Below are 27327 nucleotides of genomic sequence, written 5' to 3'. Positions count from 1 at the left end.
GGACAGAAGTCCAGCAGAATGAACAGGCGAGAACCGCAGGGCAGCAGGAGCAGGAGCAGGAGCAGGTTGACATTACAATGTTAAAGGCTGTTCACTAAAACCATTTCTAGGGGAGAACCTTCCAAAGTCCGAAGTCTAAAACTGCAGATTCCCAAACTGCATGATTGTAGCCTCCCGCAGTTTGGTCAAACTCATGTTACCGTAGTAGCTTCGAGAACACTGTCCAACCATCTTGTCCTCTGTCGTCCCCATCTCCTTGTCCCCTCCATCTTTCCCAGCATCAGGGTCTTTTCCAGGGAGTCTTCTCTTCTCATGAGGTGGCCAGAGTATTGGAGCCTCAGCTTCAGGATCTGTCCTTCCAGTGAGCACTCAGGGCTGATTTCCTTCAGAATGGAGAGGTCTGATCTTCTGGCAGTCCATGGGACTCTCAAGAGTCTCATCCAGCACCATAATTCAAAAGCATCAATTCTTCAGCGATCAGCCGTCTTTATGGTCCAGCTCTCACTTCCATACATCACTACTGGGAAAACCATGGCTTTAACTATACGGACCTTGGTTGGCAAGGTGATGTCTCTGCTTTTTAAGATGCTGTCTAGGTTTGTCATCACTTTTCTCCCAAGAAGCAGGCATCTTTTAATTTTGTAACTACTGCAGTGATCATGGAACCCAAGAAAGTAAAACCTCTCACTGCCTCCATTTCTTCCCCCACATGATAGCTTGTGGTAAATCATCATACTCAGTGTAACTGGCATATATTGATTTGTGTGAGCTCTATATAATTGGGGGGGGCACTTAGCGGGGTGAGTCCACCACACTATTAACTGGCGGTAACTGGTGGATCCGCTATGCTCTCCGATGATGAAACTGAATATGTTGCTCAAAAAAACAGAAAAATGAAAGACTCGTAGAGTTGGAAAGGAGCCCAAGTTTCACCTAGTCCAATCCTTTGCAGTGCCGGAATAAAGTGTATTTTGTGCTTTGTTTACTATGCTTTCTCATAGGTGTCTTAAGATGAAGTATTATATTGACTGTGGTCTTTTCTAGGTTTCAGTTCATTGTTCAATGATGCATCATGCATGTATAGAACATTGCCCTCATTTTCACATATACACACCCCAAATAGTATCATAGAATGGTAGAATTCAGAGGGAACATGAGGGTCATTTAGGGTCATTTAGTCCAACCTCCTGCGAGGTAAGAATCTTTTGCCCAATGTGGGGCTTGAAAGCTATAAGACATAGGGCATTTTTATTCACCCCAGCTATTTTCACGGGTGAGATAATCCTGGACAGCCATTTTAATCAAAATCTGAGATGTAGTATTTTAAATTTATTTTATGCAGTGATCTGTCATAGAACAACCCAATTGAAGAAGCTAACGGGTTACCCAGACCTCATTGCTGGTTGGAAAGGGGTCCCCATAACAGTTCGATGTTCAGGGAACCAAAAATGTAGGTCTGCCACTGGCAGGAGCTCTGCCTCTGAGCTGTGGTCCTTCCCTAAAAGGTCAAACATAGGAGTCAGCATTATAATGCGTCAGAAATGGACCCTGTAGCTAAGTTTGTCTACCCTGTGGCAGCAGCTGCCAAGGATTTCAGACAGGATTCCCTCCTTGATCTACCTAGAGCAGGGGTCTGCAACCTTTAAGACAAAAAGAGCCACTTGGACCCGTTTCCAAAGAAAAAAACAAACTGGGAGCCGCAAAACTCGTCATTATAAAAATAACTTTTTTTGTCACTTTTTTATTATTTCTTTGCTTGACCCCTCAGAATTACTCCTCCTCATAGAAATAAACATTAAATTAACAAGTTACCTTTTTTTGTGTGTGTGTGTTCTTCACTCCCCTTCAAAACAGTGACCAGCGTACATGCCCCCTTTCAATGCAGTGATCAGCGTACATCCCCCTTACAATGTAGCGGGCGGGCGGGAAGGTGATGTCGGGACGGTGCGTGACTAACGCACGCACCGCCCCCATGCGACGTCACAGCCAGTACAGCGCTCCTTCCCTCGCTAGCATCCACTCCGGAGCCACAGCAAAGGTGTAAAAGAGCCACATGCGGCTCTGGAGCCGCGGGTTGCAGACCCCTGACCTAGAGCATGGTTAGGCAAACTAAGGCCCGGGGCCCGGATCCGGCCTAATCGCCTTCTAAATCCAGTCCGCGGACAGTCCGGGAATCAGCGTGTTTTTACATGAGTAGAATGTGTCTGTGGCGGTCACACAGGGTCCCCGGATGTTTGACGGTCTATTCATCCCTGTGCCACCACTGTGCTCGCTTCCCCGCTGCCACCAACCCGTTACTCTCGGGTAAAACACTGAGTCCAGACAGTTGTTAAAATTGAACCAAATAAAGAAGTTTATTTTATAAACATTAACAAGTTTATGGTTTCTCAGATAATATTCTTGTCAGTTTCTTAACTTTAGTTTCTTTACCGGCCTATACCTTCCTAATACCTTCTGACTGATTATATCAACTGTTTGAATGACTCCTCTTAACAGATTCTCTCACTCTTCCACATCAAACTAGCCCATCCAACAGACTTATCCTCTCCATCTCTTCTCTAACTCCAGACTGACTTATTAACAACTCTAACTCTAATTCTAACTACTCCCCTTGGGTTCCTATTGGTTTGTCATTTCACAATTAGTTAACCCTTTCCTTATGAACCCAGTATGATGTCACACACCTAGGAGGCAAACGCCACAGTGTCCTTTTACAGTGGTGCCTCGCAAGACAAAAAGAATCCATTCTGTGATTCTCTTCGTCTAGCAGTTTTTTCGTCTTGCGAAGCAAGCCCATTGACGGATTAGCGGATTAGCGCTATTAGTGGCTTTTAGCGGCTTATCTGCTGATCAGATCAGCTGATAAGTGGCTTAGCGGCTTAGAAAAAGGGGGGGAAAGGGGGGAAAAAACCAGCAGGAACTCGCAAGACATTGTCATCCTTCAAAGCAAGCCCATAGGAAATTCGTTTTGCGAAGCACCTCCAAAACGGAAAACTCTTTTGTCTAGCCAGTTTTCCGTCTTGCAAGGCATTCGTCTTGCGGGGCACCACTGTATTTTAAATGCATCTCTGGGTTATTTGTGGGGCCTGCCTGGTGTTTTTACATGAGTAGAATGTGTGCATTTATTTAAAATGCATCTCTGGGTTATTTGTGGGGCATCGGAATTTGTTCATTATTTTTTTCAAAATATAGTCGGGGGCCCCCCACAAGGTCTGAAGGACAGTGGACTGGGTCCCCTGCTGAAAAAGTTTCCTGACCCCTGACCTAGAGAGACATGGGGTTGAAACCGGGACCTTCTGCCTACAAAGCAAATCCTCTCCCATTGAGGAAGAAAGCGTACAGATTCTGGAGAGGAAAGCTGTGTTCTATGTTTCTTGCAGGGTTTCCCTGGCCCTGGGCTGCTTCTCTCCTGCTCCCTCCCTCTAAGAAGCTGCTGCCGGCAGGAACAGCCCCTTGTGGGACCAGACTGACCCATTTGTTCCTTTGGGAACTTCCAAAGTCATCCTCCCTCCGACCAAGAAGAGGATCTGAGAAACGGCGGCACCATTGGAGGGACCAAGCTTACCACCATGTGCCTGTGTCCAGTGTCCTGGCATTAGCTGGCTGTCTCCTCCTCCTGTCTGCCTGTGTGCCGGCCAGGTGCTTACGTAAGACATTTAAACAACCATTTAAATCCATTTCCCTGATGAAATAAATCTGCTTTACCCCCACATGGCCAATGGAATCCAAGTGAATTCCCAGTTTTGTGGATGGGGCTGTTTGCACAAGGAAGCGGAATGTCTGAAGATTCCGGACAGAGCATAGAATTGTAGAGTTGGAAGGGACCCCAAGAGTCATCTAGTCTAACCCGCTGCGATGTAGGAATCTCATCTAAAGCACCCATGATGCTTAGGTTTTTATACAGTGGTACCTCAGAAGTCGAACAGAATCTGCTCCAGAAGTCTGCTCAACTTCCAAAATGTTCAGGAACCAAGGCGCGGCTTCCAATTGGCTGCAGGAAATTCCTGCAGCTAATTGGAAGCTGTTTTGGACATTTGGGTTCCAAAGAACGTTCGCAATCTGGAACACTCACTTCCGTGTTTGCAGCATTCGGGAGCCAAAATGTTTGAGTCGCAAGCCGTTCACCAACCAAGGTACGACTGTGCTTCCCTTCATTCAGGGAAGGGCTGCAAACTTGAATAAAAGCAATGCGCTCTATGTGGGGCTAGCTTTGAAGGTGACCTGGAAACTACAAGTAATCCAGAATGCGGTAGCTGAGACCTGGGCGGCCGCTGAGACCACATAACACCAGTCCTGAAAGAGCTACATTGGCTCCCAGTATGTTTCTGAGCACAATTCAAGGTGTTGGTGCTGACCTTTAAAGCCCTAAAGGGCCTCGGCCCAGTGTATCTGAAGGAGCGTCTCCACCCCCATCATTCTGCCCGGACATCGAGGTCCAGCTCCGAGGGCCTTCTGGTGGTTCCCTCCCTGCGAGAAGCCAAGTTACAGGGAACCAGGCAGAGGGCCTTCTCTGTAGTGGTGCCTGCCCTGTGGAACGCCCTCCCAGCAGATGTCAAAGAGATAAACAACCACCTGACATTTAGAAGACACCTGAAGGCAGCCCTGTTCAGGGAAGTTTTTAATGTGTGACATTTTAATGTATGTTTAATCTTTGTTGGAAGCTGCCCAGAGTGGCTGGGGAAACCCAGCCAGATGGGCGGGGTACAAATAATAAATTACTATTATTATTGGGGGGCAGCTGAGCCCCACTTCACATAATTGATCTCAAGACATCTCACATGCACAGTATTTGAATGGTGATGCCCATCAACTTTGGGCTGGAGGGTGGCCTACTCAATTTTGTTATTGGTGGGCCAAAGGGACCTTGGCCCCTAGGAGTTGGCTCCTATGGTTCAGGAGCAGGGGATTCACTCAGCACGAGGGCCACTTTACATCCTGGGCAACCTCCTGGGGGCCACATGCCAGTGCTGGGAGGAACCAGAGGCAGAAGTGAGCAACAGGAATGAACCTTTAGTTTGTACAGAAAAAGTCAGAGGTTTCCACATACAACCACCCCAATCACTTTGTCTTCCATCCAGACAAGCGTGAGGTATTTTCGCACTGCAAGAACACAGTCCAGCCAGCTAAAAATACTTGAGGAGGGTACACAATGGGCCACTAAGGGGTGTAGCATATCAATAGAGAGTGTGGACTGGGCCAAATAGAGAGATCCAGAGGCCCACATCTGAGCTTGAGATTCCACATCTGTGTCCTTGCGGCTGACTGACTAGATGGGCCGTTGACCTGATCCATCAGGGATCTCCGTGGTGCCTTCTTTCATGAGCGTTTCCCCAGCCACTCTGGATGGCTCCCAACAGAATATTAAAAACGCGATAAAACATCCAACATTAAGAAGAAGAGTTTGGATTTGATATCCCGCTTTTCACTCCCTTTAAGGAGTCTCAAAGCGGCTAACATTCTCCTTTCACTTCCTCCCGCACAACAAACACTCTGTGAGGTGAGTGGGGCTGAGAGACTTCAAAGAAGTGTGACTGGCCCAAGGTCACCCAGCAGCTGCATGTGGAGGAGCGGAGACGCGAACCCGGTTCCCCAGATTACGAGACTACCGCTCTTAACCACTACACCACACTGGCTCTCATTAAAAACTTTCCTAAATAGGGCTGCCTTCAGATGTCTTCTAAAATTCAGATAGTTGTTTATTTCCTTGGCATCTGCTGGGAGGGCATTCCAGAGGGTGGGTGCCACTACTGAGAAGGCCCTCTGCCTGGTTCCCTGTAACCTCACTTCTTGCAGGGAGGGAACCACGCAGAAGGCCCTTGAAGCTGGACCTCAGTGAACCTTCCTGAGCTGCTCTTACAGAACAGGGAGGTGCGTATTCATTTATTATATTTATATACTGGGAGAAAACACACCTAAAAGTTATTCTGGGTCCTGAGAGTGTATGTCAATGGGGTGCATTTTAAATACAGCTGCATGTGGTCAAATGAATCTTGTGATAACCTATTGGAGAAATAAATATTTTAGGGGCAATGAAGAAGTACCAGAAACAGAGTTCTTACGATATTTATGATTGTTTCAGAAAATAGCCTGAATCCAAACAGTTCTTTATGGGATACAGATTATAAGGAGCTATTTCAGAGGATTCTCCCAGAGGCCCCTGGATCTTCTAAATTCATGGACCCGCTCAGAAGTAACAGCCCTCTAAGTCGTGAGGAGCAAATGCAGTTGTTAACAAGTCAGAACTTGACGGCGAAGATGGCGGTCGAGCGAGGAACATGTGATCTGCTCCTGAAGTTTTCCCAATATGTCTTGGTGAAAGCTTTCGGGCCTAGCTTGGCTTCTGCTCTCATTCAGCGCCAGAGCTGTGACCATCCAGATGACCCACCCCAAATCCAACTGAATCCTCACAAACTCTTGCATTCCAAAGTAAAGCCTTCGCTCTTACACTGGGTCCATTGGCTGCTGAGAAATGTGGGAGTGGCGGTCGAAATGAATTCCTCCAAGATGCCCTCAAGGAACCGGATGCCTGAAAAAAAGAAACATCTGGCTAAGCCTGAAGCGAAACAAAATGGTAGGTGTGCAAAGAGATTGTGCATGTTCCTCTGCTGCAAGGCTGGGGGGCGGCTACTTTGTGAAGGGCCATTGACTTGTGGGAAAACCACACAGAGACCATCTTGGATGGTGGGTGGAGCCACAGCTGATGGTGGGTGGGGCCAGAACCAAAATGGGTGGAGTTTGTAGCATGATATAGCTCTTTGTGTGAACCTTTTCAGCCATTCTGAGAGCCACATGAAGTCCCCATCTGCACCATACATTTTTGTCACTGAATTCTACTCGGTATGATCTGAAGCAGATTCCAATGTATAATTAGCAGAGTAACAACTTACACATGTTGCAGGATTCCCAAAAATAGACCAGAGGCCATTGTATTTCATCCACCAGAGCTTTACTGCTACTGAAGACAAATGAGCATAATGGTCACAAATCCAATACATTCAGGATTGGCACTGTCCATAAGAAATCCAGTTGCAGCAGACTTAGCTTCAACTTACAATAACTTATAATAAGTCTAACCTCAACACTAAGCATACTATGTACAGAACACCACACCAGAAGAGATAGAAAGAGAAAGTGAAACCCTTCTGGTCCTACTTTTATAGTCAGCATGACCTTGAGTCATGGGTAGGCAAACTAAGGCCCGGGGGCCGGATCCAGCCCAATTGCCTTCTAAATCTGGCCTGCGGACAGTCCGGGAATCAGCTTGTTTTTACATGAGTAGAATGTGTCCTTTTATTTAAAATGGATCTCTGGGTTATTTGTGGGGCATAGGAATTCGTTCATTCCCCCCCCCTTCAAAATATAGTCCGGTCCCCCACCAGGTCTGAGGGACAGTGGAGTGGCGCCCTGCTGAAAAAGTTTGCTGACCCCTGGCTTAACTGAAAGAGATAGCAGAACCAGTTTAAGCCAGCTGCACTCAGCTTCTCTGAAGGAATAAACCCAAACGCCAGGAACCTTCTGCTTCTTTCTTTCACATAGAGAAGCTTCCAGAACCCTCTTGTATTAATTAGAATAGGGAAGATCTCTACACATCAGATAAATACTTTCTGTACTAAGAAATGCAAACCGACACATTTAAAGCAGAATCATGCCACTTTAAACAGCCATGGTTTCCTCCAAAGAATCCTGGGAACTGTAGTTAGTTATGGGCGCTGAGTGTTGTTATGCAACACCTCTTTCCCTCAAAGAGCTACAATTCCCAGCTTTCTTTCGGAAGCGCCATTGATTGTTAGAGCACTTTCTAAAAGGTCCCCCCCCCCCGCAAAACTTGAGTTCCCCCTTCCCCAAGCCTGCTAATACCTCCCTGTTCTATGTGGAGAGTGTGCCCTTTTTGCTGTTTGCAAGGGCACACCATGCCTGGACATTATAGATAGAGGGAAATATTGCATGGAGGTTACGTTCTGGGGATCGCACCTAAAGCCAGAATCACGTATAGTCAAAACACATTGGGTGCAATGGTGGGTGAGATTGCCAAAGTCTTCTATTCTTTTTTTTTTAATTTATTGCAAGTTTCAAACAAAGAAAAGTCACCAAACATATACAATACCTTCACCAAAGAATAACAAACAACGAGAAACATAAGTAGACATAAACATAGACATAGAATAAAGAAAATCATAACTGTTCATAACGTATTTTTTCATAACTAACTGGACTTCCTTACATCTCCCTTCCCTGCGTTCTCGGTACTAAAGTTATAATCAGCAATTTATTACCTTATTTCAGTTCTTATTTTGTACTTCTCCAATATTATGTCTCAAACTTCAAATAATTTTTGTCAAATACTTATCAGCTTAGTTTCAACATAATATTACTTCAAATTTCATCTTTTTCATAAACATCACTTAGTCTCATATATCTTTCAAGTAAATTGCTGGTGCCATGTTATTTTCAATCGTGCAATTTCTTAACATTCATATAGTTTATGATGTTTTTGTAAATAGTCTTTAAACTTTTTCCAGTCCTCTTCCATTGTCTCTTCTCCCAAGTCTCGGATTCTGCCAGTCATTTCGGCCAGCTCCATATAGTCTATCAGTATGATAGAGAGCCAGTATGGTGTAGTGGTTAAGAGCGGTAGTCACGTAATCTGGGAAACCGGGTTCGTGTCTCCGCTCCTCCACATGCAGCTGCTGGGTGACCTTGGGCCAGTCACACTTCTGTGAAGTCTCTCAGCCCCACTCACCTCACAGAGTGTTTGTTGTGGGGGAGGAAGGGAAAGGAGAATGTTAGCCGCTTTGAGACTCCTGAAGGGGAGTGAAAGGCGGGATATCAAATCCAAACTCTTCTTCTTCTTCTTCAGTTGCGTCTGCCATTCTTCCAGTGTGGGCAAATCTTGTGTCTTCCAAAGTCTTCTATTCTAGATGTCCACTTGCTTTCCATCCCCTTTTTAATTTTTTTAAAATTACCGTATTTTTTCCGTCTATAAGACGCCCCCATGTATAAGACTATTTTGGGGGACTCCAGTTTAACAAAATGGGGGGGGGAGATGGCTATCCATGTATAAGACGCCCCCCCCCAATTTTTGACATTATTTTTAAGGGAAAAAAACCCTAGTCTTACACATATTTTGCCAAGCAGGCAAGGCTGAATGCGCACAAGTTAAATGTGTGTAAGTTTCTGGCTTACTGTATTGTTGGCATTCATTAACCTGTTTTCCCCCCGACAAAGCGCTTGCATCCAAAATGTCATTTACATCTAAAGTTGCCATTTTATGAATTTGATTTAAGTGGAATACACACAGAGCGTATTGATGATCCCTGGTGCAAAATTGTTTCCATGATAAGATCAATAGGGAAGGCATTAGGGAGGTGATCAGTGTGTAAAGGCGGCCTCTGTTGGTTAAAGTGAGATTGCAGCACTTAAATATCTGCATAAATCTGTCTGTCTTAAGACTTTTCTTAGAGAAGATCGCTGTGCAGAGGGGGAGCTCTCTTTAATTCTTATCTGCAAAATAGGGTCTCATTTTTCTTTTCTTTTTCTGTGACTGTGTGAAATCTGATTCCTCCTTTTTTCTGATTATTCTCCTCTCACTTTCTATTTCCCCCCACTCCCCTTAACAGGGCATTTAGCTTTTATTTCTTGGCAAAAACATTGGTCCAAGTTCCAATAATACTTAGCATTACCGTGGTACCTCGGGTTACATACGCTTCAGATTACATACGCTTCAGATTACAGACTCCGCTAACCCAGAAATAGTACCTTGGATTAAGAACTTTGCTTCAGGATGAGAACAGAAATCGCACGGTGGCAGCAGTGGGAGGCCCCATTAGCTAAAGTGGTGCTTCAGGTTAAGAACAGTTTCAGGTTAAGAACGGACCTCCGGAACGAATTAAGTACTTAACCAGAGGTACCACTGTATATGGTATTTTCAGGTGTTCAAAGCATTTAACAAACACCCTGCAACATATAATGGTATCATTATCAACCTGTCAACCTTCCCTTTTTTGCGGCAAATTCCCTTATTCCAGCACCATTTCCCGCTGCTTCCTGCTGCTATCCCGGATTGTTAGATATCTCGTAGACTGTCCCTGGGACAGGTGAGGCTGCTGATCCCTTAATTTCAAGGCTGCTGATTCCTTATTTTCAAATCTGACAGCTATGATCATTATTCTCAATTTGCAGATTTGGCGGGGGAAGAGTGAGGCCGAGAGAAACCAGCTTGCCTATTTAGTGAGTTCCTGGCTGATTCAGATCAGAGGGTCCCTGTTTCATTTCTGAAGAATTCTGGGTGCTGTAGTTTGTTAAGGATGCCGAGTGGAAAAGCAGTCTCTTCCTAACAATGCCTAGCACCCTTAACAAACTACAGCTCCCAGAATTCTTTGGGTGAAGCCGTGACTACTTAAAGGGGTATCACAGCCCTTTAAATGTATGATGCAAATATGGCCCAGATATTTATCAAGGAGCAAAACACACTTCCTATTCATTTGGCTTTTTGTAAGTTGCCGGATGGGGAATTTATGCAGTTGGGAAACCTGGTTATCTCCCCCAGCCCCCCTGCAAATTGCAATTTCTAGCTGTAGGGCATGACAATTAAAGGCAGATTTCGTGTCTTAAAGACTGAACCATTGTGAAATCTGAAAAGAATAATCTACTGGCCAGATTTCAAAGGCACAGTTCTGGTATTTGACTCACTATTGGCCTAGCTATCACCATGCCAAGAAACATAAGAAAAACCTGGCTGGATCCGGCTAAAGGACCATGCTAATGCAACGTCCTATTCCCTGAGCATGGCGGCTCAGTTTAATTGCAATGGCCAATGCCTGCTGATAGATTTTGTCCTCCATGAATTGCCCAATCGTGAAAAGGCCTCTGGTGGATCAGAGCAGAGGGTAAGCATTTCCCCCCTGCTATGGCCAAACAGATTCCTTTGGGAAGCTCACAAGCAGAGCATGAAGGCAACAGCTCTCCCCTACTGTTGTTCCCTGGCAACTGGTATTTTCCGGGTCATACGGTTTCTGCCATGATCTAGAATTCAACAATGTCTAGGCAACACGATGACCACATACATAAATAGATAATCTTTATAGAATTCCTTCAAATCATAAAAAGTTCAAAATGAAATCTTTCGTCTCAAAGTCTCTGAAAATCTTTAAATGAAGTAAGGTACTAAACTATACGGTGGAATGTATATAAATGTATATACTGTAAATGAAAATATAAAGAAGAGTTTGGATTTGATATCCCGCCTTTCACTCCCCTTCAGGAGTCTCAAAGCGGCTCACATTCTCCTTTCCCTTCCTCCCCCACAACAAACACTCTGTGAGGTGAGCGGGGCTGAGAGACTTCAGAGAAGTGTGACTGGCCCAAGGTCACCCATTAGCTGTATGTGGAGGAGCGGGGAAGTGAACCCGGTTCCCCAGATTACAAGACTACCGCTCTTAACCACTACACCATACTGGCTCATAAAATGCTGTGGAACAGTGCTCATGTAACAATGTAGTCATTCATTCGAAATAAGATGGGTTTATGAAGCATTCTATATCCACCCACCATGCTGACGAAGAATTCTACGAAACAGTAGCCAATTGTAATGGATCTAGGGGTTGCTTGTGCGTAAGCAGGTCTCTATCTCCCCGGCTGGGTGCAAACACCTGGCTGCGTTGCCTGAGTGAACCTTTTCTGTCCGGACAGCCACTCACCCGTGGCTGACTCAATCGCTGGCAGAATCTGTCAGTGGGCGTTTCTTAAACTTCTTCCAGCAAAGAAGCTCTTTGACGCCTAGTCTCCTCCTACTCTCTCTGCACGAAAGCCTTCTGCGCAAGGAGGGCGTGGGCAACGGAGGACCCTTATTCTCCCCGCTGGTCCCAGGCAAGGAGTCATGGGACCGCCTCGCCGCTTCCCCCATCTGCCCCCCTTCTCCACTGGTGCTACGCTGATTCTCTTCCCCAGAAGATGGGCTGCTTCTCCCGATCCCTGGACGCTCTCTGGAATCCCTCTGGCTTTTGCTCTCTCCCTCCGGCACTGATGGCAGTTCCCTGACATCAATATCCGGAATTACTGTTCAGTGTTGGACATCATTGTTGAATACACAAAGCTTCACAGCTTGTCTTGCACCGTACAAAGTTTGGTACCTCGCTTCATTTAAAGATTTTCAGAGACTTTGAGACTAAAGATTTCATTTTGAACTTTTTATGATTTGAAGGAATTCTATAAAGATTATATAATACATATGTATATGGTCATCGTGTTGCCTAGACATTGTTGAAGTTCTCTTTGCAACACAGGGGTTTGTTTGGATACTTAATGATATAGAATTCTGCAGACCCAGCCACACATGGCTCCTAATACCATGCGCTCCCTTGTCAAACAGATGCCTGGTCAGGGCAGAAAGTGTGGGAAAGCTGAATCTTAGCGACATTTACTTGAGAGAAGGTATAAGCTAATATGTCAACCTGGTCTCAGTTGTTCATTTGTCCAACCAGTTCTCCATGTTTCAACATCAATTTGCAACCCCCTACCCAACATCCTCACAAATATCCATCAGCATTTTGGGGTGTGAATTTCTCACATGCAATTCTTATCTGCAATTTTGCCTGATTGATGCATGCATTTGGCAAACCCGTTTCCCCCTTAATACAGTCAACATTTTTGTATGTTCATTTCACTGGTATATGCAGTTATACGCACACTGTACCATATAGTACATGCATTTTTGGACACACGTTATGTGACTGGAGAACTGCACTGCAAAATTCAGTGTGGATTTCAAAAGAGGGGCTGTGTTTCATTTTGTGTATCGTTTCGGAAAACGTTAATTTGTGAAGTTCGAACTGAATCTCCCTTATCCCTACTAAAGATGTACAGTGGTACCTCGGGTTAAGAACTTAATTCCTTCTGGAGGTCCGTTCTGAACCTGAAATCGTCCTTAACCCGAGGTACCACTTTAGCTAATGGGGCCTCCCTCTGCCACTGTACCGCCAGAGCACGATTTCTGTTCTCATCCTGAAGCAAAGTTCTTAACCCGAGGTAATATTTCTGGGTTAGCGGAGTCTGTAACCTGAAGCGTCTGTAACCCGAAGTGTCTGTAACCTGAGGTACCACTGTAGTCCAAACAAACTCAGTGGCTTATCATTTGAATGCTATTGGGTTGCACATCTTAAAGGGGACTTCCTAATGCAAAACACACAAAGAGAGAATATTCTGTGAAATGTCAATTTTGCAGGGTTACTGACTTGATCCCTGTGAACCTCATTCATCAGTGAAAAGTGACTAGTTCTTCCTTCCTCCATCTGGGCAAATAGGAGGAAACAGGACACCCGTCAGGAGGGAGTGGACTAGAGAGAAAAGAAAGGGCCACGCCTCTCTGCATGATATTTCTTTCCAGATTTTGGAAAGGAAAAAAAAAAGTTTGAATTGCATTGTCGGAAGCATCTTAGAGCTTTAGTTTCTCTGAAAACCATGCCCATTGGTGGTTCTTATGATGAGACACCACCACCAGATTGACACTCGAATTATGGATACTGATGGAGGAGAAATGCCATACAGTCTGTACTTAGATGTGAACTTACTTTGCACTTTCTGAAATAACGTGAGAACCAAAACACAGCCCTCTTTCTGCACTTCTGTGAATTTTGCAAAGTGGTTATCCGGTCAAGTGATGCATTTGCTAGGATAAAGTGTGCATATAAATGCACATATCACTGAAAATAACATACAGAACCACATAGTAGGGGGAAATTGCTTCGCAAGAATGTGTGTAGAGTATTAGGAGAAATTCGGACAGAAATCCTAATGAATTTTTATGAGGATTTATTTTAAGGGGAAAAATTGCAAAGTGATGTGAAAGTATCGGAGAATCCAATTTAAGTCTGGAAAAATAAGAAACAGTGAAATAAATTGGAATTGACATATTCGCCCACCCTGAATTACGGGTAGAAAGGAAGCGGTCCCTATCCGAAGTCCAGTGCTTTTTTTCTTTAAAAAAATATGTTTAGGGGTACTATCATTTTCCTACTCATACTGAAATACTGCCCCTCAATGAGGCCAAACTTAGTTTCACAAAATGTTTAGGGTTATGCTACCTCTGCTTCCCCCCAGAAAAAAACACTGCCTAAGTCCAAGTCATCATTTCATCTTCCACTTTCAGTCATATCATATTCTGTAGCCTAATAATAATAATAATAATAATAATAATAATAATAATTTATTATTTGTACCCCGCCCATCTGGCTGGGTTTCCCCAGCCACTCTGGGCGGCTTCCATAGAAACCAAAAAACACTAAAATATCATACATTAAAAACTTCCCTGAACAGGGCTGCCTTAAGATGTCTTCTGAATGTCAGGTATTTGTTTATTGTTTCGACATCTGATGGGAGGGCGTTCCACAGGGCGGGCGCTACTATCGAGAAGGCCCTCTGCCTGGTTCCCTGTAGCTTTGCTTCTCTCAATGAGGGAACCGCCAGAAGGCCCTCGGCGCTGGACCTCAGCGTCCGGGCAGAACGATGGGGGTGGAGACGCTCCTTCAGGTATACTGGGCCGAGGCCGTTTAGGGCTTTAAAGCTCAACACCAGCACTTTGAATTGTGCTCGGAAATGTACTGGGAGCCAATGTAGGTCTTTCAAGACCGGTGCTATGTGGTCTCGGCGGCCGCCCCCAGTCACCAGTCTAGCTGCCGCATTCTGGATTAGCTGTAGTAATAAACCAATAGCTAAGAAGATTGGTGTAAAAAAACAAAACCAATGAAAATTAGGGAGTGGCGTTCCTCTGTGCCGCTTGTAATTTCAGTGCTAACATTCATAGTCGGTTTATAAAACCAAGAAAATCATGTGCCCAAGCTTTTCTAGGGCTGTACCTCTTTAGATAGTTGGGTGGTGTGTGTGTGTGTGTGTGTGTGTGTGTGTTTGTGTGTGTGGAGGCTTTTTATTTTATCTTCCCAAAGAAATGAGGAATCCAGAAACATTGCTTGTTCAGACGATACACCAGGTATTATAAAGGCAACATGAAAATAGTAAGATTATGCATATACTAAGTGCATCAGAAGTGGTCCGAGACTGCAATTATGTGTGCATTTACTCAGGAGGAAGCCCTATTGACATTTGTGGGGGGTGACTTATCAGTAAACATGACTGGTTGAGTGTGTGTTGCAAAATATAATGATTTCGGGGACTTTAGATTTCCCATGTCTTTAAACAGCCATCAAACTCAAAGATAAATAAAGGATTATGAAATAATTCAGGTGAATGATTAGGTAAACATTGACCTGCTTTTCCTAAGAAGCGACACTATTCCACAGTGTTGGAAAATCATGAAAATTTCGAGCAGTGACTGGGTAAACATAAACGGGATTGTGCTGAGAAGCCGTGTTTGGGGTTGCAGCCAATGTTAGTCCTGCTCAGAGTAGACCTATTGAAATGAATGGGCATGATTAACCAAAGGCCACTAATAACTGGACTTTCCATGGGGGACAAACACTTTGGAAGGACCCGGGTTGATGAAGCAATGACTGTAAGCCTTACCTTTGTACAGTGGGCTAGTTTCCCTGCCTATCCATCCAGGCACTCCGGTGGCGTTAGCAGAGTTCAAGGGCGCCTCCTGGCTAGGCAAAAACACTCAAGGGGTGTGTGGCCTATGGAGAGTCTCAAGGGCCAGTCAGAGAGGTCTGGAGGGCCACATGCTTTCCCTGTCCTTGTGTTAGCTTATGCCACTGCAGCTATTAAAGATTAGGTGTGTTTAAGTCATGGGGTAAGGAACCATTTTCACACCTCAGTTCTGAGTATGAAAGAATCCAGATTAATGACTAGGTGATCAGCCAGGATTTCCCCAAGAAGCCTGGTTGGGCATCCATCCCAGGGATCAGTTGGGGAGAACATCCATGGATACCATTCCACAATGTTGGATGATCCAACCGAGCATCGGTTGGCTTTCCATTGGGTGCCAATTTTTTTAAAGGTCCAAGGCTGGTGGAGCAATGAATGCCCTGGAACTTGGGCATTTTGGCTCCCGAACGCCACAAACCCAGAAGTGATTGTTCCGGTTTATGAACGTTCTTTTGGAACCCAAATGTCTGACGGTGCTTCCACGGCTTCTGGTTGCCCGCAGGAGCTTCCTGTGGCCAATCAGAAGCAGCGATTTGGTTTTCGAACATTTTGGAAGTCGAACAGACTTCTGGAACGGATTCCGTTCGACTTCCAAGGTACGACTGTAGTGGGTTGGCCAAGGGGGCAACCGATACAGCCAAGCAAAAGTCAGAAGGTTCCACACACATTCCTCTGTCCAGGAAAGCAAGGGGCGCAATCAAACTGCACCATCCAGCTAGGCAACAACACTCAAGGATGGTGTGGAGCAGGATTGGTGAGGGGGAGAGTCTTAAGGGCCGGTTAGAGAGCTCTGAGGGCCACATTCAGTCCCCAGGCCTGCAGGTGGATTTCCGCCCCTGGTTTAAGTTGTAAAGGTGTGTGTGTGACATGACGTGACAGAGATCATGTGAAATTGTTCAGAGCAAAGAGAATCTCAGCATTCAAGAATTTGGGGACCCCGCTGAAATTTATTGGCAGCAGGTTTATGACCTTAAAAGGGAGGTGGGAAGGTCTTTTTCATATACAGTGGTACCTCGGGTTAAGTACTTAATCCGTTTCGGAGGTCCGTTCTTAACCTGAAACCGTTCTTGACCTGAAGCACCACTTTAGCTAATGGGGCCTCCTGCTGCTGCTGCCGCGCCGCCACCGCACAATTTCTGTTCTCATCCTGAAGCAAAGTTCTTAACCCGAGGTACTATTTCTGGGTTAATGGAGTCTGTAACCTGAAGCATATGTAACCTGAGGTACCACTGTATACAATGCATAATTAACTAATCAAATTCATGGTCCCAATATGTAATTCATAATCAGGGCATTTTGGGGGGGAGGTGCCATAACCCAACGTCTGCAGAAAGCAGGATCGAACCCACTCCATCCATCAGCTGATGGGAGGGGGGTTTTCAATCCTGAGGGAGATCACCCTAGAGAACTCCATGCACAGCTCAACCCTGCTTAGAAAGCAGGATTTCAGCTTATGAATGCTGTCATCAGATGATTGACAAGTGCGTGGTCTCACCCACCTGCCCTAGTTGGCCCATGGGATGCTGGAAGGTTCCACACCCCTGCTCTGTGGGGGCAAGTACTCCATACTGGAGCATACAGTTTGGGGCGGGGAAGTCCTGCTAATTGTTAGCATTTATATAGTGCTCTTGAGTGCCCCCCCCCAATTATATTTTATTGTTTCAACATTTTTAACATATACCATCAAAATACAATTTAGTCTTTTCTCTTAACCTTATTGACGTCCCACCCATTTTCCCATGGAGTTCTTGTTTCTCCCCTTATGCTGCACCCCACCTTCTAGCTATTAAATCATAGTCAAACTGAATTATCATCTAATTACCACTGTTGCTCATAGCTCGAAACCTGCTTGTGAGTTCATCAGTGCACTTGAATGTTCAAAGCACTCTCCATGCATTGGCCTGGTGACTTTACAACAGCCCTCAGAGGCGGGTCAGTATCATAGCTGTCAACCGTCCCTTATTTGGCAGGAAACTCCCTTATCCCAGCGCTGTGTCCGTCTGCTGTCCCTTATTGATGATGTCCCTTAAATTTCCCGGGTTTCAAAGGAAGCAGCTCCTCTCCCTCCCTCCCTGCCGGCCAGGGAGGAGGGAGGCTCCAACTGTGTTGCTTGGCTACATTGCTCACCCAGTAAGGAGTCTCAGAACGACTGGGGGGTGGAGCTTACATGCCTTGTGCTGATCAAATCGGCCGCGTTGCCTGGGGACTCGCCTTTGCTCAGCGCTTCCCGGCGGAGAGGTGACGGTGGTTTTCCTTGCTGCATCCCCTTTGCTGGGTTGCTGCGCTGTGGGAACCACTGCTTGAGGCTTTGTTTGGCTGGTGGCTGGGCTTTCTGCCTTTGGCTTGGAGGGGCTCAGAAGTTGAACATACCTGTGCTTGGAAAATCCCTTATTTTTGAGGCTGCTGGTCGCTTATTTTCAAATCTGTAAGTTGACAGCTATGGTCAGTATTATCACTGCAGAGGTGAGGCTGGGAGTGAGCCCAATGGCTACTTTGCATCCATTTGAACCAGGCACCTTGATTTATAGCTTAGGCTGCAACCCTTATACACATGTGCCTGAGAATAAATATTATATATGTTAACTTGTGAGGTCTCCAGATGCGGTAGACTCTCCCAGATTCCCCATCAGTCCAGCTAACATGGCCTGTGGTCAGGGATCATGTGAATTGACAATCCAGCTTATACCTGGAGGTTCTGCTCTGGTGGGAAGGTAAACGGCGTTTCCATGCATTCTGGTTTCCGTCATGGTACAGTGGTACCTCGGCTTAAGAACTTAATTCGTTCCGGAGGTCTGTTCCTAACCTGAAACTGTTCTTAACCTGAGGTACCACTTTAGCTAATGGGGCCTCCCGCTGCCTCTGCACGATTCCTGTTCTCATCCTGAAGCAAAGTTCTTAACCCGAGGTACTATTTCTGGGTTAGTGGAGTCTGTAACCTGAACCGTCTGTAACCTGAGGTACCACTGTATTCCTTTGCGCCAGAAGCGGTTTAGTCATGCTGGCCACATGACCTGGAAAGTTGTCAAACGCCTGCTCCCTTGGCCTGTAAAGCGAGATGAGTGCCGCACCTCATAGTCGCCTTTGACTGGACTTAACCGTCCAGGGGTCCTTTACCTTTTTACCCGATAATAGGACTCCATGGTGCATTGGTCAATCAGCAGCTGTTAGCCATGATGGTTTAGTGGAACATCCATTATCAGAGGCAGTATATCGCTCAATACAAGGCAGCGAGGTCATGCATCTGCTTTTGTGGGATTCCCAGGGGAATCTTGCCAGTCAGTGTTGGAATCCTGGGCTAGATGAAACTTTGGTCTGATGCCAGAAGGCAGTCCTTACGAATCTCTGAAGTTAATTTGGCAATGTGGGGAAAACAGCCCTCTAATGAAGGTAATATAATTGGCTGGTTGAATATTAAAATATAATTCTCCTGCTTTCCTTTGCACCACATCAGCAAGGCCGAGAGAGGGGTCTTGTCATCTGGGTAGCCCAGGACCTCCGAACACACTGCAGAGTCTTGCGCCTTGGAAGGGCCACCTGGCTGCTGCTAACGTAACAAAAACAACACTAGAGGCAGCAGTGATGAGTTACTGGTATCTGCAGCCACAGCAGGTGCTGTGATTCTCCAGTGGTTTGACTTCACCCCTGGAGGCACACTCCATTGTCTCTTGGATAATAATAATAATAATAATAATAATAATAATAATAATAATAATTTATTTATATCCCGCCCTCCCCAGCCGAAGCCGGGCTCAGAGCGGCTAACAACAATAAAAGTAACACAACATTCTAAAATCAATTCAAAATCAAATTCATGGCAACCATAGGGCTGGATGTCAGCAGCTCCCAGGAAGATTTGCATAGGATCGGGACCTGCGGCTACACGATTCTGCAAAACCAATGTGGTAACATGAAGAACGAGTGTGTGTACATTGTGGGTGAAAACAACAAGCCCTCCTCTGTGGTCAGTTGGGTAATTTAATTATGGAAGAAAGAACAAAATGTTAGTACAAATTATTATCATGTATGTCTCGCTACATACAGCCCTCCCACTGCCAACAGACATTGCATTTTCCACTGTGGGTGTGTCTGTATCTCAGGTTTGATAAGCATCTGTAAGAAACGGTACATCCTGTCTCATTATAAGGAGTAACAGAAATTCGTAGAAACACAGGAAGCTGCACTGTATTGAGTCAGACCATTGGTCCATCTAGCTCAGAGGCGTCTACACTGACCGGCAACAGCACAGATGGATTTCAGACTGGGAACCCTACCTGGAAAGGCATGTGCTCTAACCGCTGAGCAATGGTCCTGTTCCCCACCCCCTCCATGACACCTTTGGGGAAAGAGGCTGATTGATTCTGTAGCTCTTTTGCCTTTCCTATGGGCATCCTGAGCCAACTGCCCTCTTTGATCTCTTTCTTGAGCTTGGTACAGTTAAACCAGGACTGTATTTCCTGGGAACACTAACAAGCCTGGATAGTTCAGTTGGTTAAAGCATGGTACCGATAAAGCCAAGGTTGAGCATTTGATCCCCGTACAGGACAGCTGCATATTCGGGGGTTGGAATAGATGATCCACAGGGCCCCTTCCAACTCTACAATTCTGTGATTTGGGATTAAGTCCAGGTTGAGTATCAGCACCCAGCATGGACAGCCCCACCCTTCCCCTCGCAACAAGCGGCTGAGTCAAAGCAGAACTGCTGTTTTAATTTCCCACAATGCCCCTGCCATAGCATTCCAGTGGTGGGGCATTGTGGGAAATTAAAATGGTGGCTCACAGATGCAGACACCTAGTGCTGGATCAGAGTGATGCATAGCTGTCAACGTTTCCCTTTTTAAAAGGGACATTCCCTTATTCCGAATAGGATCCCTCGCAAGAAAAGGGAAAAGTTGACAGCTGTGGAGTGATGCTGCTCTTTGCTGGATAAGGCTACCAGGAGGATGGGGGTGGCACTTGAGAAAGGTCCTCTCTAATCTGAAGCTGGTCCTGATTAATCACTTTTAAACACAATGGGACTTGCATTCCCAGCTTGTGAGTCAGAGGCAGTTTGACTGCCCTGGGTTCAGGGGGCGCTGCAACAATGATGTTGATGGGGCATGGGGGGGCAGCAAATGTTAGTGTCTCACAGAGCACCGCTGAAATTTGGGAGAATGGCCACTACGTGGGTGTTTATTTCAGAACCCATGATACAAAGAAGGAAGGGGTGAGCCCATCCAAATTTGGCCAGGGGCTCCTGCCCCTTTCATAGTTGTGCAGAGAGAACTGCTCTTCAACTGGTGGGTTGGGAAAGGGACGATCCGATAGCCATCTTCAAATATCTCAAGGGGTGGAAGAGGGAACAAGCTTGTTTTCTCCTGCTCTGGAAGGCAGGACTGGAACCCAAGGCTTCAAGAAAGGAGATTCCGACGAAGCATCAGGGGGAACTTTCTGACGGTAAGAGCTGTTCCGAACTGTCTCCCTTGGGACGCGGTGGACTCTCCTTCCTTGAAGGTTTTAAAGCAGAGGTTGGATGGCCATCTGTCATGGCGTGGATGCTTTGGTTTAGATTCCTGCACTGCAGGGGGTTGGACTAGATGACCCTTGGGTCCCTTCCAACTCTACAATTCTCTCATTCTATGACCCCCTGCTTCAAGGTGCGTTGCGCCGGGAGCATCGCCACCATGCCAATATGTGGTTAAATACAAATAAACAATTAAGAAATGAGTGTCCAGATGCACGTTTGGGTTGCAGGCAAGCCCTGGGTCTGAAAAGGTTGGAGATACCTAGCATAAAGGGAAATCTCATCAGATGCCGCTTGCATGCGAGAGGGTCCGTGGCTGTCGCGTGGCACCTGTCGCTGGCTCCTTGACATTTGAGCCCCCTCTCCCAGGCAGGCGCGATAGCGCAAACCTGCGCGCAAGCCCCCTTTGGAAGCGCATAGCTCCCGTGCTCACGTTTCCAGCGCAAAAGGAAGGCGACGCGTCGCTTTTGGGAAAAGGCACGTGTGGTTTCTGGGCTGCTTGGAAGAAGAGGCGCCCAGGGGTGCGGATCCCGGGGAGTCCTCGCTCCGAACGCTCTCCAAGTTTGCGCAGACTTGGACCTGAACCAGTTCGCTTCCGAGCAACTGAGTAGCAGCCAAGGACACCGGGAAAGGGGGGGGGGGAGGCGATTCGCTTCCAGGGAAAGTCCAGCGATCGACTAGGAGGAAGAGAGATCGCGATCCGCGCGGTGCTCTCCCTCCCCCTGTTTTTTCGGGGTTTGCTCTCGCCCCCCTTTCTTGGCAACTCGGCGCCAACAGCCGCGCGGTATGTCCAGAATGCGAAGCGGCGTCACGGGCCGGGGAGGAGCCAAGCGCTCAGCTGGTGTAAACAGCGCGGCTCCGAGATCGCCTATAAATAGCGAGGCTGGTGGCCGGGCAGGAAAAAAAAAAGCCGGGCAGCAGAGCGCTCAAAGGAGAAGGAAAGCCTTTGGGTTCCCGAGCGCGCCTCTCTCTGTCCCTCTCCAGAGCCGTCTAAAAATATAGATGTCTCTAAATAATCCACGTCGCTTCTCTTAATTGCTTCTGGGGGAAAAAAGAGGATCGCCACCAGCTCAGACCGTCCAACTAAAACAGAGCGCTGGGTGGGAACGGGGAGAAAAAAACCTCGCTGCTTCTGTTACCAAAGGGTTCAATAAAAGCGTTGTGCGCTTTTCTGCCGAGAGCGCAGAGGTAAGGTACGTGATGATGGACTTTCTCGAGGGCTTTTTCCCCTTCAAATCGCCACCAGGAGGCGCTGCTGTCGGTGGAAATGCAGGGAGTTAGAGATGCTTGTAAACCTGTACGCCGAGGGGAGAAGGGAGACCGAGCAGCCCGGTTCCCGTGTGCGCGCGTGTGTGTGCATGTATGTGCGTGTGTGTGTGAGAGAGCGCGTGGTCTGTGGTGTGTGCTCGGAAGGGAGAACTTGTCCTTTGCAATCATCATGACGACAATAACGAAGTTCTTGCAAAGATTGTTGGACGAGGAGGCAGACTGCAAAGGCGAGGTAAGGAACGGCGCGGCTCAGGATCGCGCGCCGGCTTGCGCGGCCACGTGCTGCTTGACACCGCCTTCTCCCGCGGCAAGCGCGCCTGTGCGAAATCCGGGCTCGACTTGACTGGGATTCTTGCGTGCGGCCGACGGTTGATTGGAGAAACAGAGAAGGGGGCGCGCGTCCCAATCGCTGCAACAAGTTAGGAACCTCGACGGTGCGGACGCGCGTTTCCTCCGGCGGCGCCCCGGCCGGCTTGTTCTTCCAGCAGGTGCCGGGATCCGCTTGGAGGGGTCAGGCTGGGCTGGGCGCAACAGCCCGGGGCGCTGCTCCTTCCGGAGACTGCAGGTGGCAGCGGTCTGGTCTTCGCTACAGCGCCCGATCCCGGAGCGGAGCCGCAGCGCGCAGGCAGGTGGGTCCTCGATTGCTTCTTTCCACGCTCGCGCTCTCCCTCTCCGTCAAGGGATGTGCTCTTGCACGCAGAACTTGGGGTGGGAGCGCTTGCTCCCTGGGAAGCGTGCCCAGGATGGATGGAAGCCTGGGGGTCTTTTTCTCTCTTCCTTTCTGCAGGGAGCTCCTGCCTGCCGCCCGCCGCGCACCTCACCCCGTGGCGTCCGGGACATAACAGCAGCCACGCTGCCGTCGTGGGCCGAGGGGTGGCTCTGCGCTTGGAGAGCTCGGCCACTTTCCACTCGCTGCTCATCCAGGAAGGAGGTAAGGAGGAGAGGCTTTGCGCGGGCAGCAGTCTCTTAACCTCGAGGGGAAAAGCTGGCGGTGGGGAGGGAGGTGTTTGTTGCGGGTGCTCAAGCTGCGCCCGATCCTGTGCCATTTAACCTTGGACTCAATCCCCACGGAACTCCAAGGGGCCAAATCCCATGTAGGAAAACCCATACCAGTTTAAGTTCAGGTGTGTATTCTCTGACTTCTGTATTTAACTTGAATAGTGCAGGTGGCACTGTGGGTTAAAACACAGAGCCTAGGACTTGCCGATCAGAAGGTTGGTGGTTCAAATCCCTGCGACGGGGTGAGCTCCCGTTGCTCGGTCCCTGCTCCTGCCAACCTAGCAGTTCAAAAGCACATCAAAGTGCAAGTAGATAAATAGGTACCGCTCCAGGGGGAAGGTAAACGGCATTTCCGTGTGCTGCTCTGGTTCGCCAGAAGCGGCTTAGTCATGCTGGCCACATGACCCGGAAGCTGTACGCCGGCTCCCTCGGCCAATAAAGCGAGATGAGCGCCGCAACCCCAGAGTCGGCCATGACTGGACCTAATGATCAGGGGTCCCTTTACCTTTACCTTTAAACTTGAATAGGTGCTGCTGTCTGATCTCATGACTATTTATTTGCTTGGCTGTAAAAAGCTCTCTGCATTTGTATTGACCGAATGCATTGATTACTGCATCTAACTGATTCAGATTGCATTTTATGCACCAGGTGCAAGTAACTTGGAATTAAAGACAGAGGAAAGAGGCTGAGAAACAGTGAAGTGTAGGAGTCAGAATGTAAGACTAGGCCCCTTGACACGGGGTTCAAAAACCTACTCAGTCATATTTAATAATAATGTTGTTGTTGTTGTTGTTGTTGTTATTATGCCTCTCAACCTAATCTGCCTCACAGGGTTGTTGAGGGGATTAAATGAGGAGGGGGGAGAAGCATGTATATTGCATTAAGCCCCTTGGGGGTAGGGGAAGTGGGACATCATTGCAATAGAACCAGCCAGTCATTCATTCAATCAAACAATCAATTCTCAGCTTTCCAGTGACATAAATTGAATGGGGGTTGGGGGTTGGTTGCCCTTTAACATTCTCCAGTTCTTGTGACCTTGTTATATTTGCAATTTTTTAAAAGGGCAAAAGCATTGTTCTCCTCTGTTCAGGGCATATTTTTGTTCATGAAGTGTTGACATTAATTACATCAATAAGAATATCAGAGGAGCCCTGCTGAATCAGACCAATGACCTGCTGAGCACAGCATCCTTTTCCTCCACCCAGTGGCCCTCTGGGTGAGGCTGAGAAACCACAGTGGGCAATAGTACAATCACCTCTTGGTTCTAATGTAGCTCTGTGCAACCTCCAGCATCAACATGCAAAGTTCCAGCAGCTGGGGAGCGGGGGGGGGGAGCTGCCTTTCCCTGCTCCCCAGCTGCTGGTACTTGGAGGCATTTGGCATGTTGATGCTGGAGGTTGCATAGAGCTACATTAGAACCAAGAGGGGATTGTACTATTGCCCAGTGAACCTAATATTAGAGTACAGATTCTACTGTACAGTGGAGGAATGGCTGTGTTAGTTTGTCACATCAAACAGCAGATTGGGGATGTTTTGTGGCTCATTATTGTGATGTAAGCTGATACCACAAATATATTTTAGGCTCTTTTGGTGTTGGAAAGTTTTGCACCTGAATGTGATTCCTGTGCAATTATCTTTCCCCATCCTCTGTTCTTTGAACAATACACATGGGGATATTTTATAGTCTGACCTGCTGCTGCAGTTTAGAACTTACTCCTGAGCCCAATCCTCCTCTAGTCCTTATTATCATCAATATTGCAGATGTCGGGGTCTGAGACTGAGGGAGTGACTTCCTGGGGGGGCCACCTAGTAAATTGGCATGGGTGAGATTCTAACTGGGGACTGGCCAATCTGTTGCTTAGCCATTACACCAAGTCTGGACCTAGACACATCAAAAAACTATTTTAGGAAAACGCGCTGTAAAGCGCAAAGCGGGAAAACACGTTAGCAACAGACGGAACTCCACAGCACCATCTGGTGTCACCTAATGCATATAAAATGCCTTTTCTTTACTTACATTAGTAAAGAAAAGGCATTTTATAGGTAAAGTGACCCCTGACCATTAGGTCCAGTCGTGACCAGCTCTGGGGTTGCGGCGCTCATCTCGCTTTATTGGCCGAGGGAGTCGGCGTACAGCTTCTGGATCATGTGGCCAGCATGACTAAGCCGCTTCTGGCGAACCAGAGCAGCACACAGAAACGCCGTTTACCTTCCCGCCGGAGTGGTACCTATTTATCTACTTGCACTTTGACGTGCTTTCGAACTGCTAGGTTGGCAGGAGCAGGGACCGAACAATGGGAGCTCACCCCATCGCGGGGATTCGAACCGCCGACCTTCCAATAGGCAATCCCTAGGCTCTGTGGTTTAGACCACAGCACCACCCCCGTCCCATTTACTAATGTAGCTGAGTCCTAAGTGTGGGGAACCTGTGGCTCTCCAGGTGCTATTGGGCTCCCATCAGCTCCGGACCGTGTGGCCCAATGGTCAGACATGATGGGATTTGTAGTCTTGGGATGTCTGTAAGGTTGTAGATTCATCACCTCTGCACTGCAGTATGCTGCGCCAGATCACAAATTTGAGAAAAATGTTGTCTCTCTCTCTGTGCTTCCCTTCCAGGGATCTTAGTATTTGCAGATGATCCGGAGGAAGCCATCACCTTACGAGCTCGCAGCATTCTTCTTGAGGATGGCGGGGCACTGTACGTGGGCTCCGAATGCCACCCATACCATTCCAAGGCCACTATTTCTCTCTATGGGAAAGCCACCGACGAAGCCGACGTGGAGGGCTATGGCAGAAAATTCATGGGAGTGGGCAGAGGTGGCATTCTCGAGTTGCACGGAAGGAAACCTCGGTCCTGGACGCTTTTGGCCAAAACCTTGTACCCGGGCGGACTTCGGTACGGCCGGTACACTTCTGAGAAGCGCTGGAGTAGTCGTGGCCTCAATGTCCGGATAGTGGATGTGGGCACAGCCCAGGTAGTGGCCGCTGAACGCTTTGACACCCACCTCCTTGTTGACGAGAGCCGCAGATTGAGGGAATTCCTTGACCACCAATCTCTGGGCCACGTAGTAGCCATGGCAGTAGGAGATTCTGCAGCAAAGAGTTTGACCTTGGAGACCCGGCTCTTCCTCAAGAACCTGCTGCACAGCAAATACGTCCTGCACCTGCAATACAGGTAACTTTGTAAATGTGGCTTCTTACTTTCATGCGTGCAATTCTGCAAACGTGTAGGGCATCCTGGTGCCCTGTGCTGTGGGGGCTACACAGATATGACCTCCATATTCCCCCCCCCCCGGATTAGATAATTATCGTGCTATGATTGTTTGGATGTGTATATCCAAAGAGATTGCATCCTAATGTTTTAATGTTGTAGCTTAATCTTTTAAATTGTATTTTAATCAACTTGTTTTTATTATTGGTTGTTAGCCGCCCTGAGCCCGGTCTTGGCTGGGGAGGGCGGGGTATAAATAAATAAATAAATAAATAAATAAATAAATAATAAATTATTATTATTATTATTACAGTGGTACCTCAGGTTAAGTACTTAATTCATTCCAGAAGTCTGTACTTAACCTGAAACTGTTCTTAACCTGAAGCACCACTTTAGCTAATGGGGCCTCCTGCTGCTGCCATGCCACTGCCGCGTAATTTCTGTTCTCATCCTGAAGCAAAGTTCATAACCTGAAGCACTATTTCTGGGTTAGCGGAGTCTGTAACCTGAAACGTATGTAACCTGAGGTACCACTGTATTATTATTATTATTATTATTATTATTATTATATGCTGTTTGTTTCAGTTGTGCTTGTTTCCTAAGCATGGCCTGTTAACACTAACTTGGCAACTAGGATTAGCTGGCTGTTCATTGTAGTCTTGCTTTAGTGGTGGTGGGGAAACTTCTGGCTCTCCAGAGGAAGCCAAACTACAACTCCCATCAGCTCTGACCATTGGCAGTGCTTCTTAGGGCT

At 47.1% G+C, this 27327-nt stretch overlaps 2 protein-coding genes and 1 long non-coding RNA gene across 7 annotated transcripts in view; 2 read left to right on the top strand and 1 right to left on the bottom strand.

Annotated features, from left to right (window-relative positions):
• The window catches only part of LOC309518260 (cell surface hyaluronidase CEMIP2-like), a 100097-nt gene that overhangs the window by 1871 nt on the left and 70899 nt on the right, over window positions 1-27327 (top strand). For 2 of the 3 annotated variants that reach the window (XM_082198261.1, XM_082198263.1), the window contains exons 2-5: window positions 3381-3647; window positions 6080-6571; window positions 23151-23294; window positions 25979-26537. In XM_082198261.1, coding sequence (XP_082054387.1) covers window positions 3381-3647; window positions 6080-6571; window positions 23151-23294; window positions 25979-26537 — 1462 coding nt within the window. The remainder of the gene's footprint in view (window positions 1-3380; window positions 3648-6079; window positions 6572-23150; window positions 23295-25978; window positions 26538-27327) is intronic. The other variant, XM_082198262.1, reaches the window with a different exon arrangement.
• On the bottom strand, window positions 1310-3755 carry LOC309518580. The gene is made up of 2 exons (XR_014213520.1): window positions 3566-3755; window positions 1310-1498 (listed from the first exon to the last, which is right to left on the bottom strand). It is a non-coding gene; the product is annotated as an uncharacterized lncRNA (long non-coding RNA).
• CEMIP (cell migration inducing hyaluronidase 1) overlaps window positions 20637-27327 on the top strand; it is a 167059-nt gene continuing 160368 nt past the window's right edge. The window contains exon 1 of one of the 3 annotated variants that reach the window (XM_082198302.1): window positions 20637-22282. The gene's annotated coding sequence lies outside the window, so the exon portion shown is untranslated. Of the gene's footprint in view, window positions 22596-27327 lie in introns of all 3 variants that reach the window. The other 2 variants (XM_082198301.1, XM_082198300.1) reach the window with 2 other exon arrangements.

This window comes from Podarcis vaucheri (genome assembly GCF_965113315.1).
Source record: "Podarcis vaucheri genome assembly, chromosome: 14".
Classification (NCBI taxonomy): Eukaryota; Metazoa; Chordata; class Lepidosauria; order Squamata; family Lacertidae; genus Podarcis; species Podarcis vaucheri.
Note: the sequence above shows the minus strand (reverse complement) of the source record. Positions and strands in the feature narration are given on the sequence as shown.